General features: G+C 40.3%; 3 protein-coding genes across 3 annotated transcripts; 1 reads left to right on the top strand and 2 right to left on the bottom strand.

Moving 5' to 3' along the window:
• The first annotated feature begins 579 nt into the window (after positions 1–579).
• Positions 580–6,184, top strand: LOC103993430 (protein HEAT STRESS TOLERANT DWD 1). The gene is made up of 13 exons (XM_009413499.3): positions 580–725; positions 804–851; positions 999–1,105; positions 1,210–1,288; positions 2,701–2,877; positions 2,955–3,053; positions 3,612–3,780; positions 3,871–3,974; positions 4,078–4,217; positions 4,300–4,372; positions 5,200–5,312; positions 5,469–5,586; positions 5,846–6,184. The coding sequence occupies exons 1-13, from the start codon at positions 678–680 to the stop codon at positions 5,975–5,977; spliced, it is 1,407 nt and encodes a 468-aa protein (XP_009411774.2). The 5' UTR covers positions 580–677; the 3' UTR covers positions 5,978–6,184.
• A 1,896-nt stretch (positions 6,185–8,080) lies between these two features.
• LOC103975145 (polyphenol oxidase, chloroplastic-like) lies at positions 8,081–10,277 on the bottom strand. The gene is made up of 2 exons (XM_009390055.3): positions 9,014–10,277; positions 8,081–8,917 (listed from the first exon to the last, which is right to left on the bottom strand). The coding sequence occupies exons 1-2, from the start codon at positions 10,190–10,192 to the stop codon at positions 8,330–8,332; spliced, it is 1,767 nt and encodes a 588-aa protein (XP_009388330.2). The 5' UTR covers positions 10,193–10,277; the 3' UTR covers positions 8,081–8,329.
• A 1,180-nt stretch (positions 10,278–11,457) lies between these two features.
• Positions 11,458–13,665, bottom strand: LOC103975144 (polyphenol oxidase, chloroplastic-like). Its single transcript, XM_009390054.3, has 2 exons — positions 12,365–13,665; positions 11,458–12,279 (listed from the first exon to the last, which is right to left on the bottom strand). The coding sequence occupies exons 1-2, from the start codon at positions 13,553–13,555 to the stop codon at positions 11,692–11,694; spliced, it is 1,779 nt and encodes a 592-aa protein (XP_009388329.2). The 5' UTR covers positions 13,556–13,665; the 3' UTR covers positions 11,458–11,691.
• Between the last annotated feature and the right edge of the window lie 827 nt (positions 13,666–14,492).

Below are 14,492 nucleotides of genomic sequence, written 5' to 3'. Positions count from 1 at the left end.
TTACCCTTCTCTCTTCCTCACGATTGAAGGTGGATCCTTCTGACCTAGCCCATGAGATCTAGAAGACAGATGATAAAGATGTGAATTGTGGAAGTGGCACAGGTGAAGAAGGGGGAGGACGATAATGATGAAAACAATTGATGGAGGATGAAAGATATTTTTATCAAATTAATAAAAAATTCTTAAGATAAAAATCAATTAGGGAAATATCATTTGGTAAAATGGTTTTTTTTCGAGATAAAATGTTTTTTTTATACAAGATATTTGATATCTAAACTTTTTATTTAAATTAGTTTTTATCCATTCATCCCAATTACATCCTCCATCTACTCGTAGTGATACTAAAACTACATCTCACATGATTAGTGTTAGTCCTACGTGATCTAAACTGTATTATCTGAGATTTATCTCTACAAACTAAGTTTAATATAGAATAAAATAACATAGGCCTCAAAATTAGGAGCCCACATCAATTACGGAATGTACCGAGCTGGTTCGGTCCGACCTGGTCCGGTTCGTATCGACCGCATCCGTCCAAGGTTTTTAAGTGTCGACCTCCTCGCGTTGCCAGTCGAGCCACACACCGTTCTAGGGTTTTACGATCTCACCTCCGACGTTCGCTCCTCGCTACGCCTCCATCGGGGATTCATTCGAGTTGCGATTTCACGTCCGAGACGATGGTGCGGAGTCTCAAGAATCCTAAGAAGGCTAAAAGAAAGAATAAGGTGTTTCCCAACTCCTGCAGCTTCTCTTTTTTCCTCCACCATCTATCCAATTAAAGTTGTTCCGTTCTTCTCTTGTAGGGATCGAAGAAGAGCGAGTCTTCCTCGGTGCCCTCCGCACCGGCTAAGGTGAGACGAAAAAGTGATGGTTGAGTTCTTATGAATTAAGTTCTTTTGAAGGTTGAATTTAATTGTCGAAGCACTGACGATTTGGATATATTGGTCGAGTTTCTGATGTTTAGGGTGTCTCTCTTTTTTTGTTTTGTCTTTGCTTAGGTATGGCAACCCGGTGTAGATCAGTTAGAAGAGGGTGAAGAGCTGCAGTTTGATCCTTCGACATACAATTACCTACGTGCATTTAGTATTGGATGGCCCTGTTTGAGGTGGAATTGAAAAAACTAAATAATTTGATTTTTTTTTTTGTTGTAGAGCAGTTTCTTGTATTATTATTAATTTTTTGTTTTTACATTTTGCTCTGTTGTTGCAGTTTTGACATAGTGCATGATTCTTTGGGATTGGTTCGGTCAGAGTTTCCGCACACATTTTATGGTGTTGCTGGAACCCAGGTACTTTTCCTGCTACTTTTAGTCTTAAAGTTTGTATATATTTACAGAAATATTGATGAAGAAATCCATCAAGTGACTGTTTGCTGTCAATTTCTTATGTTGTGGATGCTAAATGGGCAGGAGTTCATATAGTAATCAGGTTCCTCTTCACTAATTGTGGTGTTAAGGACGTTTATGTTTTATTTGCAGCAACTTGATGTATCGAGAGATATATAATAATCAACTAAGTTTGAAAAAGGTTAATCCAGTTCATAAAGTGGGTGGACGATTAAATCCTAGTTGGAATCAGAGTAAGAAACTCTTTCTCACAATTTTAGTCAAGATAGGAAAGTCAAGGGTGAACTATGCCTCATCAGCAACTTCTGTTAGTAACTGGATATACCTTTCTGATTTTTATTGTATTCAAATTGAAAAGGTTACGAGTTCTTTTCGGATAGGGAAAGTCGGATATCGTTTCTGGAGTTGTCAGCTTTCAGATGCTAAATTTTACATTTCTTTCTTCTGTTTTCTCCTTTGTATAATTTTACATTTAGCATTCTCTTTGTCACATCCTATTAACATGGACCTTACTTTGACCAAATGCCCCTGAGAGTTTAAAACATCTTTGTTGGATTTAGCCTACAAGATTGGTTTTAGCTAGAGAAATCATACCAATGTTTGTGTTCTTGTTGATAATAGCAAATCAATATGTCTTCTGGAGATCTAGAAGTTCTAGATGGTTGTTGCTAAAATAAAACTTGATAATCAAACCCATGAGTGGTCAAAGCAAGAAATTGGAATATAAGAAAAAGGAGAAAATGAATTACTATAGTTGTGATGACAACTGACAAGAGCTTGGAGTAGTAACTATCAAAATGTTTTTTTTCAACTACCTTTTCAATAGTGTACAAGTAGCTAAATTGGTCAATACTAGCTACAAATACTTACATGCGACTAAACGGAAGGTCATTTGGACAAGATTCCATCAACAAGATGAATCATGTTGCACCTCCTCAAATAATTAGTTTAAAGCTCCTTACCTCAGTAATAATGCTTCATTGCAACTTGGGTCTCAGGAGCCTGAGTCATGGTTAGCATCTTTGCATGTAGATGTAAGATTATATATATTGGTCCTCCCTAAAACTTAAAAATGTCTTGATCCTTGTGACTTGTGTGTAGATCTGCTGTTTGATAAAGCTCATTGCATCTTTGGTATTGGCCACTTTGATAAGAAACTTAATTTTATTATCTTTGCTTAGTTGTTGTTTATTGTCAATAATTTGAGCCACCTTAATAATCAACTTAATGTTCTTCAAAGAGCTATATTTGTATTGGAGTAGACTAGAGATATGAACTTGCAGCTAGATAAAAATAAGCTACTGATCATATTGGATAGTTTGTCTTAAAGATGTGATTCTATTTGTTCTTGGCAGGCCGAACAAGCATCCTGGAATTATCTTGGAATTTTTAAGCTCTCAAATATATCTGGGAAGAAGCGTGAACTAGTCCCTGTTTCGACCGCTGACAATGATGTTGACATGGATAGTGAGAGCAGCAGTGATGAAGACGATGATGATGAAGATGATAAATCTTCACAACCTGTTCTACATGTGAGTAATCTGTTTCATGTCTCTGATGCTCTACTTGGAGATTACAAGTTTTGCTCACTAATAAAATGTAATAACAGTTGCATAAAGTGGCTCATCAAGGATGTGTAAATCGCATACGCTCCATGATTCAAAGACCTCATATATGTGCTACATGGGCTGATACTGGTCATGTCCAGGTTAGTCACTCCTTCAGCAATTTGCCTCTTGAATAAATGGCTACAGGTTATTTTACATGTAATGTACCATCGTTGTAAATGTTGTCCACAGGCACCAAATTGAATCTTGATCTGTCAATTGTTTTGGTTCTTGTACTTTGAAGTAGTTCTCTAAGTCTGTCACATGCATATTGCTTCATTGCATACAACTGGGTAACTTTGAATAAGTTGCATGTTTGCAACTAATTTAGATAAATTATCACCATAAAGGATTACACTGCCCTGATAAACTCGTGATAAAATGTCAGGCATGCATACAAGCACAAGAGATCAATTAAATTGGACATAAACTTCCATTTTTACATACTATATATATGCAAGATGTATTGGGAGTAAATTTTTCCCTATGCAAAATATAGGAGCAAAATGATCAACTCAGCACATCAGTTTTAGATGACTATTTTTTTTAGAACTTGGAAACCTATATAGTTTTTCTTAAAGTGATATTATATACATACTACTGACTTTATGGTTTTTTAGCTGTTTATGACCAAAATGTCTTGCTCCATTTTTATGCAGGTTTGGGACATAAGCACACTTTTGAATGCTTTAGCAGAATCTGTTTCAGACACAACCGTTGGAGGAAATAGCATACATCGACTCTCTCCCATTGTAAAGTTTGGTGGTCACAAAGATGAAGGCTATGCTATTGATTGGAGTCCTATTGTTCCTGGAAGGCTTGTCTCTGGTACCTCTAATGCATGCCAAAATTTGTGTGGTTACTTCATCTTAGGATTTCCTTTTAATGTGTGTTTTTCATCTACTATTGTTGCTCTAGGTGATTGCAATAGTTCTATTCACTTGTGGGAACCTTCTGCTGAAACATGGAATGTGGATTCATGTCCCTTTGTTGGACATGCTGCTAGCGTGGAAGATTTACAAGTAGGTTTCTTACTAACCTTGATATTTTATATTGTCAACCTTCAAAATATTCTGATTTATAAAATCTTAATTGATCCTGATTACCATTTTGCTATTCTTGCAGTGGAGTCCAACAGAAGCTGATGTTTTTGCTTCATGTTCGGTGGATGGAACTATAGCAATATGGGATACCAGACTGGGAAAGTCGCCAGCACTTTCTGTAAAGGCACACAACACTGATGTCAATGTTATCTCATGGAATCGGTATCGAATTTTATTTTTGTTTGAACATCTGCTTGTGATTCATCTTTTAATTCAGATTTCATTGCTTTTATTTTTTGATTAGACTAGCAAGCTGTATGATTGCTTCCGGAAGCGATGATGGTACCTTTTCTATTCGTGATCTTAGACTGATTAAGGTAATTCTTATATCTTTTTTCTGTTGTAATCTTGCTTCAATAAGATATGGAATGGATTCAGACAATTGGCCGATGCACTTTTACCTCTGATTCACCATTGAGCTTTGTTTCAAATGAAAAGTAATCTGATTTATCAAGTGTCGTTTCCTATTGTATTAATGAAGATGCATTGTCCAGGAGTTTGTGATACTTGTGTCATGTGCTACTTAAAATAGAACAATTTCCTGCACCATAACTTTTAGCCTATGGTGGACTTAGAAATGATGATACCTGCAGGGAAAAACTGTTGCCCAGGATTTTTTTTAATGATACTTTAATTTTACAAGTGATATTTCATTGTTAGTTTGTTTATGTATGTTGTAGAGATCCACATTATACATGTTATGGATTTGCTTTTCTTCCTTGGATAGGAACTTTTGTCCCTCTTTTGTTTATAATTTTTCATATTACTCATGATGTCGGTTACATTTGTGAGTTGATTTCATATTTTGCGTTGTCAAAATGACAGCAAAATCATTTTTATAGCAGTCTAGGGAATTATTTTTAAGTATTTTTTCAAATCTCTTTTAATCAATATATCTTTTTGCACTCACTTGGATCTTGTATCATTTGTTCAGTTTGATCTATCTGTCAAATAAGAAAGAAAACAAATGCTAGTTTATTTACTCTACAGTGTTGTTCCAGTGCACCAATAAAGCTAGTCATGTTGTGGAAAACTGTGATTGGAATTTGGGCATTTTATTCTTCTTGTTCATTTTGTTCTCTTAGCTCTATGGTGGTTGGAGCTGAAATTAGTTGTATGATTCATTAAACTTTTCACCATACAGGGTGACTCATTAGTGGCTCACTTTGAGTATCACAAACAACCCATCACATCCATTGAGTGGAGCCCACATGAAGCATCTACTTTAGCTGTTGCATCTGCAGATAATCAGTTGACGTGAGTATTCTATTCACAAAGGCCCAGTCTGAAGAACAACCCCCTTCCTCTCTCTTCCTCGCTTTTTATTTCTCCTAATTTTTCACTTTTGGTGGTTTACATGTGTGTTTATATTTCTGGAGGTCATTTGATATGTTGTCTCTTTTTCATATTCAGGATATGGGACCTTTCATTAGAAAAGGATGAAGAGGAGGAGGCAGAATTTAAAGCTAAGATGAAAGAGCAAGTGAATGTGGCCCAAGACTTACCACCACAACTGCTTTTTGTTCATCAGGTATTTATTATCTTCCAGCTATTTTGTGCTCGAGTTGTTGGTTTGCTAAATTAATGGATGTCAGTCTACATGTTGTATAGTTGGTGATTCTGATTTATGTTCGGTAGGTCTAGGCTGAATCTATAACTAATTCTTGTTCATTTATATGACTAGTTTGTACTGAGCTAGTTATATAAATAATTAGTCATCGGGAAACCATTACATTATGGATTAAAACACTTGTTAGTTGACTTGGAGAGTTTTGTTTTGGGATGAACAGGGTCAAAAGGATTTGAAGGAATTGCATTGGCACACACAGATTCCCGGAATGGTCACATCGACAGCAGCTGATGGCTTCAACATTTTGATGCCTGCAAATATTGACACTACGCTTCCTTCCACTGATGCCTAATCTATTTAGGCGAAGAGCATATCTGGACAATGCATCAGCAACTGCAGTCAAAATGCCGCAAGATCCAGTTCTCTAGCTGGCACCAGTTTTGATCTATGCTTTAATCAACTTTTGTTCTTATCTAAGTGTAACAGAATTTCTTTAAGCAGGTGTGCCTGTACTATTTCTACCGTGAATCAGTTATCGATCGCCCAAACATTCTAAGAACTGCAAAAAAAGGAAGAAGAAAAAACTGTCAAGATGTGTTGAGGGAAGAGCATAACGTTTTCCTTTTTCCTAACGAAGACACAACGAAGGTTGAAAACATTTTGTATGTTTGGTTAGCCAACATTGTATCTCATCTTTTGACTAAAACTTAAGGGTTAGAAATATTAATCAATTGTATGTCAATCTTATAAATATAAATATTAATCAACATTGTATGTCAATCTTATAAATATAAATATTAATCAACATTGTATGTCAATCTTATAAATATAAATATTAATCAACATTGTATGTCAATCTTATAAATATAAATATTAATCAATTTTAATATTAATCAATAGTGGGTTAGAAGGTTGTCCGGGAGTAACCTATCATATAAGTTAACTATAAAAATAATTTATTTATTAAGATAATTAATGAAAATGTATAGAGAGAAAAAGAAATATTCATATATGTTTTTTATTAACTTAGAAAAAATTGTATGATATGGTTCTTAAAGATATACTATGATTGATTTTAGAAAAGAAAGATATATTCACTAATTATATTGATGTTATTAAATATATATATATGATAATATAACTACTAGTGGTATAATTATACTGAGTGTTTAGTAAATTTTTTATTAACATAGGACTACATCAAGGATCTAAATTAAGTTACCATCTTTTCACATTGATAATAAATTAATTTATTAGTTACTTACATGATAGACATGTAAGTTATTTGTTGATATCATCTTAACTAATGAGAGTCTTAAATAAAATTAATTATAAACTTAAGTTATAGTGGTAAGCCTTAGAAAATAAAGGTCTTAGATTGAGTAGCACTATAATTGAATATATATATATATATTTTAGTGATTCTAAAAATAGATAAGAGAATATAATTAAATTGGATGAACAAGAAGTCATTTTAAGCAAAAGCTTTAGGTATCTTGGATCAATTATTCAATAAGATGAAGATATCGATGAAACTATTATTTATAGAATGAAAATAGTATGGTTAAGATTATAAGGCGAGTTAGGAGAAGAGTTAGGAGTCCTATGTGATCCTGGAATGATACTTTTGAGATTATATATATATATATATATATATATATATATATATATATATATATATATATATATATATATATAAAAGATAGTTGTGAGACCAATAACGCTTTATGGATTTAAGTATTGAACAGTCAAGAAAAAAATATATAATTTTTTTTTTATGTTGTCAAGATGATAAGGAAAAAAAAATAATTGGAAAGATAGATAAAAAAATATATTAATGTGTAAAGTTAATAGGAAAGATAGATAAAAAAAAATTATTAATGAACAAGATATGACTTCGATAAAGGATAAGATAAGAAAAAATAATTTAAGATAACATGAACATGTGATTTTAATAGACGTCAGAATGTAATAGTCAACAAAATCAAATAATTAATATTAATGATATAAAAAGAGATAACATGAAGACATAAATTTTTTAATAGAAATAATAAATAAAAATAAATATTTTTAAATTTAATTATATATATTATATATTTTAATGATAATAAAAAATCATGTAGCCATTCCGAAATAATTTAAACTTTCATTTTATTATTGTTGAAGGGTTTGACAGTTGCATGGAACCCACTTCATTATTAATTATGTATCTCAGCTCCTTTTTTAGGCAATTAGAGTCAAAGACAGCAGATGTGACCAAAGCCGAACGCTTCAGTCACGCATTGCCGCCTTTCCACATTGGCAATATGGACACCACGAGTTTTGCGTGGGACCAAAGGGAATATTGTAATTAGGAGAAGACCCAAACATGGCAGCCATGCAGAGAAATAAAAAGGAAGAATTACTTTGATCTGTCACATTTCGCAGCATTTCGATTCATTCCGCAGCGTTAATCTTCGTTATATCAAAATTTTATTATGACGTAATTAATTTATGTCACCTGCATCATTTAATTTTCCATCATTTGTTTCCTACAGGAAATTAGGCTTCATATGGGATCGGGCGACAACTACTGTCATGCCCTACTTATTGAAGGATCGCTCCAAATCGAGAAGATAGCAACAACGACAGGGAGGAACGAAGCAGCACCAGTACTCGATCACTCCAACTTAAGCGGGGAGAAGCTGTGATCCGAGGCCATCATTTAGATGGCGGCGGTAGAATCTGTCTGCAGGAGATTGATGGAAACTCCACCCACGGTGACGCTCCCGGTGCGGAGAACCAGGGTGACCACCAACTTGTCGGCGTCCTCAGCGTCGATGTCCTCAAGCAGCGCCGTAATACCCAGCTTGAGCTTTCCCTTCTTCTTGGGGCCCTGCTCTTCGGTCCCGTCGCTTCCCTTCTTCCTGTGCGCCAGCCTAACGAAGCTGCCCACGAACTCGCCGTAGTCCGGGCCGGCGAGGTCACCGTAAGGAACCGCGACGTAGACGTCGAAGCGAGCTGTCTCGTTGGTGGTCACCTTAATATCATTGATCTGAAGCACCTCCACCTTCTCTTGCTTCTCCTTCTTCTTGCGGTTCTTCTTCGGCCTTGCCACGGTCACCCGCAGCGGGTTGCTCGCGTCGAGCGCCTTGGGCGTCGTCCCGAATTCTCCCACGCGCGTCAGCGACATCTCTGTCGTGGACTTGGACTTCGTCTCTGTCGTCTTCTGGCAATTAATTTTGCCCAGCCATGGGAGAGGAACTTGCTCGAACGTATACCGAAGCTTGGTCGGGTTGAGGCAGTCCCCCATCTGCACAGTATACAACAGTTACGTATATATACATATATGTACGGTTCTGTTACATTTGCAGCGATGGGTATATTGTCGGAGCAGCATATGACTTGCCTTGACTTTGACGAGCTTCTCGTTCTCGTCGTAGAAGAGGAAGGTGCTGTCCAACCAGTCGTTGTCTTCGAACTCAATGCGGTTACCGCGGAGGTTCCGGTAGATTTCCCACAAGCGGTCGACATTGGAGTGGTGGCTGAAGAAAACAGAATCGCGGGCGGCGGTAGAGAAGTCGCCCATGTTTTCCTTGTATCCGCACGGCTCTCCGACCCACATGTGCACCGCATTGTGGATGACTTCCAGCTGCCCGTTAGCCTCCTGGATCTCCTTCTCCCCCGCGCGCACGGGATCCCCCATGAACAGCTCCGCCAGCGACAGGCTGTGCTTGAACGTCTTCTGTATGAAGCAGAGGTTCTCTCGAATGATCTCGCTGTCGGAGGCAGGGTTTTCGGTGTAGGCGTACTTGAGGTCGACGATCTTGCCGTCCTTGACGTGGCGTTGGTCGCGTTTCGTGTCATACAGCGGGGATGACGCTTCCTGGAAGATGGCGGGGAACGTCATGCCGTCCTTGGTGTCCCAGTTCCAGAAGGGGATGGTGAAGGTGTCGTCGTCGATGAGCTTGCCGAGGATCCGCTCGTAGAAGTGGAGGTAGTAGCGGTGCCAGGGGAGGAAGATCCAGCTGAAGTGGACCTGGACGGGCACGTCGTCGGTATTTTGCTGGTAGTAGGCGTAGTTGCAGTACTGGCAGTGGACGTTCGCCTGCTGGTAGTAGTTCCAAGGGTGGTCTGCCGGTAGATTCTTCATCCTCCTCACGGCCTCCTTGTACTTGTCCAAATACTCCTGATCGTCCTTCACGAGGTGGGCCGGCCGCCGCACCCGGAGGGGCGTAGCGGGGAAGCCGTACTCCGAGATCGTCTCGCTGGGGTTGTAAGGCGGGCAGCAGTGGTTGTCGAGGGCAGGTGCCTTGGCATCGTGGCACTTGGACAGATCAGGCGGCATTATCGGCTTCGCCAGAACTTTGGGTCCTGCGGTCAAGCCATAAAGCCCTCCTAACCCCAGCAGCATGTCGCGCCGATCCAGTAGTGACGGGGATTTCTGCTGGCGAGCGGCATCGCTGCGATCATCATTATTCCCCTGGCGGCATGTCACGACAGGGACGTTGAGGCGGCGGGACCTTTCCCGATGGAGGAGGCATGCAGAGGAAGCTCCGGTGAAGCTAGAGTTCAACTGGAGAGCCATGTCTACTAGCGTTCAGGAGGCCACAAAGAGAGAGAGAGAGAGAGAGAGAGAGAGAGAGAGAAGGCGCGAGCAAATGGATCGAACACTGGCCAAGGCGGGTGATGAGCAGCCCTTCACTGGTCCGCCTTAAATAGAACAGTGAGCTCGTGGACACGTCGACTGGATAATCAACATGCAGAGCGCACCTCCCCGTTGTTGAATAGCCTTCATGACGAAAGGACCAACACCGCTATTCCAATCGACACAAATACTTAAATTCGACCAACCATATTAATCCGTGTCTGCCGACGACGAATGTTTCTGATGATACATTGTCGACGTGTTCTCTCCCGATAGTCCTCCTTAAAAGTGTCCGTGTATCTACTACTCCATGTGATGCCTTGCCACGAGATAAACGAGGAATCTCATTAATTTGACAATTGTTCAACTACTCAAGAAGGCATTAAAATCCCTGTTTTTATCAAAATAAAAAATATACTTCTATTTTATTTTATCTTCAGTAGAAGATAAAAAAATATTATTTAAGATAATATGATAATTCAAATAGATGAAATGATTAATTTTAATATGATACATGTTTAAAAGAGCTTGAAATGTGATAATTAGAAGAGATAAAATGATTAATTTTAATAATATGAGAAGAGATAAATAAAAATTTAAAAGTACTTAATATAAATTATAAATATAAATATAAATATTCCAAACTTGTTTAAATATATAACATTTTATAAATCTTAATGATAACAAAAATTTTATAAAATCGATCTCAAATAATTAGAACCTAAGATTTTATGATTGTCAAAGGATTTATCCATTACTACGAACCCACTATACTAATTATGTAGCTCAGCTTCTTTTTGAGGTAATTATAGTCACACACGACAGATATGAACACGAAGGACGCTTCAGTCAAGCAATGCCTTCTATCCACATTGGAATTATCCACACTACGAGTATAGATAGCAAGATCTTCTCACAAATGAACCAAGATTGTTACTTGTGTTTCCTTAATCATTGCATAATGATGCTTCATACAAAATATATACGAATGGTTTTATACATTATATCTATAATAAAGAATATAAGATGCAAGAAAATGAAGCATCTTTCAAGAAATGTCCCCCCAATATATCCCAAGAATATTCTGTCTTTAAATTATTGTTTTAACCTTAAGTCAATTGTTCCACAACATACATAAGGACGCATCATATCTTAAAGTTGTATATAGAATAGAGAAGAGGTTAGTTTATGTCGTTATTGAACAGTTAAAAATATCGATGGATGTAGTATTATACTAACCATTCGACATAGTCAAAGATGCCTTGTACGTTGTCACATGTACAGCTGTTGATAGCAACACGTACATATGGGAACGGGCGACTGCTACTGTCATACCCTACTTGTTGAAAGAACGCAACAACGACAGGGAGGAAGGAAGAAGAACCAGTACACGATCACTCCAACTTAAGCGGGGAGAAGCTGTGATCCGAGGGCATCATTTAGATGACGGCGGGAGTATCTGTCTGCAGGAGTTTGATGGAAACTCCACCCACAGTGACGCTCCCGGTGCGGAGAACCAGGGTGACCACCAACTTGTCGGCGTCCTCAGCATCGATGTCCTCGAGCAGCGCCGTAATACCCAGCTTGAGCTTTCCCTTCTTCTTGGGGCCCTGCTCTTCGGTCCCGTCGCTTCCCTTCTTCCTATGCGCCAGCCTAACGAAGCTGCCCGCGAACTCGCCGTAGTCGGGTCCGGCGAGGTCACCGTAAGGAACGGCGACGTAGACGTCGAAGCGAGCTGTCTCGTTGGTGGTCACCTTAATATCCTTGATCTGGAGCACCTCCACCTTCTCTTGCTTCTCCTTCTTCTTGCGGTTCTTCTTCGGCCTTGCCACGATCACCCGCAGCGGGTTGCTCGCGTCGAGCGCCTTGGGTGTCGTCCCGAATTCGCCCACCCGCTTCAGCGACAGCTCTGCCGTGGACTTGGACTTCGTCTCTGCCGTCTTCTGGCAATTTATATTGCCCAGCCATGGGAGGGGAACTTGCTCGAACGTGTACCGAAGCTTGGTCGGGTCAAGGCAGTCCTGGATCTGCACAGTATACAACAGTTATGTGTACAACGTTTCTATTGCATTTGCAGGGATGGGTATATATTCGAGACAGCATCTGACTTGCCTTGACTTTGACGAGCTGCTCGTTCTCGTCATGGAAGAGGAAGGTGCTGTCCAACCAGTCTTTGTCTTTGAATTCGACGCTGTTGCCGCGGAGGTTGCGGTAGATGTCCCACATGCGGTCGACATTGGAATGGTGGCAGAAGAAAACAGAATCGCGGGCGGCGGTGGAGAAGTCGCCCATGTTTTCCTTGTATCCGCCCGGCTCTCCGACCCACATGTGCGCCGCATTGTGGATGACTTCCAGCTGCCCGTTTGCCTCCTGGATCTCCTTCTCCCCCGCGCGCACGGGATCCCCCATGAACAGCTCCGCCAGCGACAGGCTGTGCTTGAACGTCTTTCGTATGAAGCAGAGGTTCTCCCGTATGATCTCGCTGTCAGATGCAGTGTTTTCGGTGTAGGCGTACTTGAGGTCGAGGATAGCGCCGTCCTTGACGTGACGTTGGTCGCGTTTCGGGTCGTACAGCGGGGATGCCGCATCCTGGAAGATGGCGGGGAACGTCATGCCGTCCTTGGTGTCCCAGTTCCAGAAGGGGATGGTGAAGGTGTCGTCGTCGATGAGCTTGCCGAGGATCCGCTCGTAGAAGTGGAGGTAGTAGCGGTGCCAGGGGAGGAAGATCCAGCTGAAGTGGACCTGGACGGGCACGTCGTCGGTATTTTGCTGGTAGTAGGCGTCGTTGCAATACTGGCAGTGGATGTTCGCCTGCTGGTAGTAGTTCCAAGGGTGTTCTGCCGGCAGGTTCTTCATCCTCCTCACGGCCTCCTTGTACTTGTCCATATACTCCTGATCATCCTTCACGAGGTGGGCCGGTCGCCGCACCCGGAGGGGCGTAGCGGGGAAGTCGTACTCCAAGATCGTGTCGCTGCCGCTGTAAGGCGGGCAGCAGTGGTTGTCGAGGGCAGGTGCGTTGGCATCGTGGCACTTCGACAGATCAGGCGGCATTATCGGCTCCGCCAGAACTTTGGGCCCTGCGGTCACGCCGTAAAGCCCTCCTAACCCCCCCAACAGCATGTCGCGCCGATCCAGCAGCAACCGGGACCGCTGCTGCCGGGCGGCCTCTCTGCGGTCATCATTACCTCCCTGGCGGCATGTCACGCCGTGGACGTGACCGCGGCCGCGGCGGCGGCACTTTTCTCGATGGAGGAGGCATGCAGAGGAAGCTCCGGTGAGGCTAGAGTTCAACAGGAGAGACATATCTACTAGTGTTCAGTAGGCCACACAGAGAGAGAGAGAGAGAGAGAGAGAGAGAGAGAGAGAGTCTAAAGAGAAAGGAGGGGCCAGCAAATGTAGCGAGTACCGGCCATGGCGGGTGATGAGCAACCCTTTACTGGTACTCCTTAAATAGAACACTGAGCTCGTCGCGAGGGCGTCTGGATAAGCATCATGGAGGGCGTAGCTCCTCGTTTCATTCCCGTTGTTGACTAGCCTTCACAACGAAAGGACCACCATGGCTGTTTCTTCGCACCGCAGGAGATCTTCTCCTACATCGGGCCCACACACGAATATTTAAATACCGCCAACCATATCGTGACACGTTACCGTGTAAGCTAGTGTTGAATCGTTACTGTCGACGCATGCTGGACGTGTCCTCTCATAGTAGTCTTCTTAAGAGTGTCCGTATATCTACTAGTCCACGAGATACCGGGCCGCGAGATAAACGTGGAACGTCATCGTTCAGCTACTCTAGCGAAGGCAAAAATATCTCCCGCTATACCAACATGAAAAACAAAGAGTAAAATAATTCTGTCTTCGAAAAATGATAATATCGGAAAACTATGGAGTGGAGATTGTATTATGAAATCACATATTATAATCCAAAAAAAATTAACTAAAATTGATCGAGATATAAAAGATATAATTATATATGATGATACTAGCTATTCTAAACGATAGAGGTCCTGACTAACAAGGTCATGATGTTAACAATATATATATATATATATATATATATATATATATATATATATATATATATATATATATATATATATATATATATATATATATCTATAATAATTTTCTAATAATATTTTTGATTGTTTTTTACATTTTTCAAAGACCGTGCTATAATATTCAACAAAAATCTTCACCCAAATTATTATGTACCACAAAATTTAAAGGAAGAGAAAAT

Source organism: Musa acuminata, chromosome BXJ2-8 (assembly GCF_036884655.1).
Source record: "Musa acuminata AAA Group cultivar baxijiao chromosome BXJ2-8, Cavendish_Baxijiao_AAA, whole genome shotgun sequence".
NCBI classification, from domain to species: domain Eukaryota; kingdom Viridiplantae; phylum Streptophyta; class Magnoliopsida; order Zingiberales; family Musaceae; genus Musa; species Musa acuminata.
Note: the sequence above shows the minus strand (reverse complement) of the source record. Positions and strands in the feature narration are given on the sequence as shown.

What these genes read in the sequence shown, in the direction of transcription:
- LOC103993430 (XM_009413499.3), top strand. Translation starts at nt 678, where the DNA reads ATGGTGCGGAGTCTCAAGAATCCTAAGAAGGCTAAAAGAAAGAATAAG. An exon ending in ATTGGATGGCCCTGTTTGAG is followed by an intron (nt 1,106 to 1,209) that starts GTGGAATTGAAA and finishes CTGTTGTTGCAG; the next exon opens with TTTTGACATAGTGCATGATT. An exon ending in TCTGCAGATAATCAGTTGAC is followed by an intron (nt 5,313 to 5,468) that starts GTGAGTATTCTA and finishes TTTCATATTCAG; the next exon opens with GATATGGGACCTTTCATTAG.
- LOC103975145 (XM_009390055.3), bottom strand. Translation starts at nt 10,192, where the DNA reads ATGGCTCTCCAGTTGAACTCTAGCTTCACCGGAGCTTCCTCTGCATGC. An exon ending in AGAAGCTCGTCAAAGTCAAG is followed by an intron (nt 8,918 to 9,013) that starts GCAAGTCATATG and finishes TATACTGTGCAG; the next exon opens with ATGGGGGACTGCCTCAACCC.
- LOC103975144 (XM_009390054.3), bottom strand. Translation starts at nt 13,555, where the DNA reads ATGTCTCTCCTGTTGAACTCTAGCCTCACCGGAGCTTCCTCTGCATGC. An exon ending in AGCAGCTCGTCAAAGTCAAG is followed by an intron (nt 12,280 to 12,364) that starts GCAAGTCAGATG and finishes TATACTGTGCAG; the next exon opens with ATCCAGGACTGCCTTGACCC.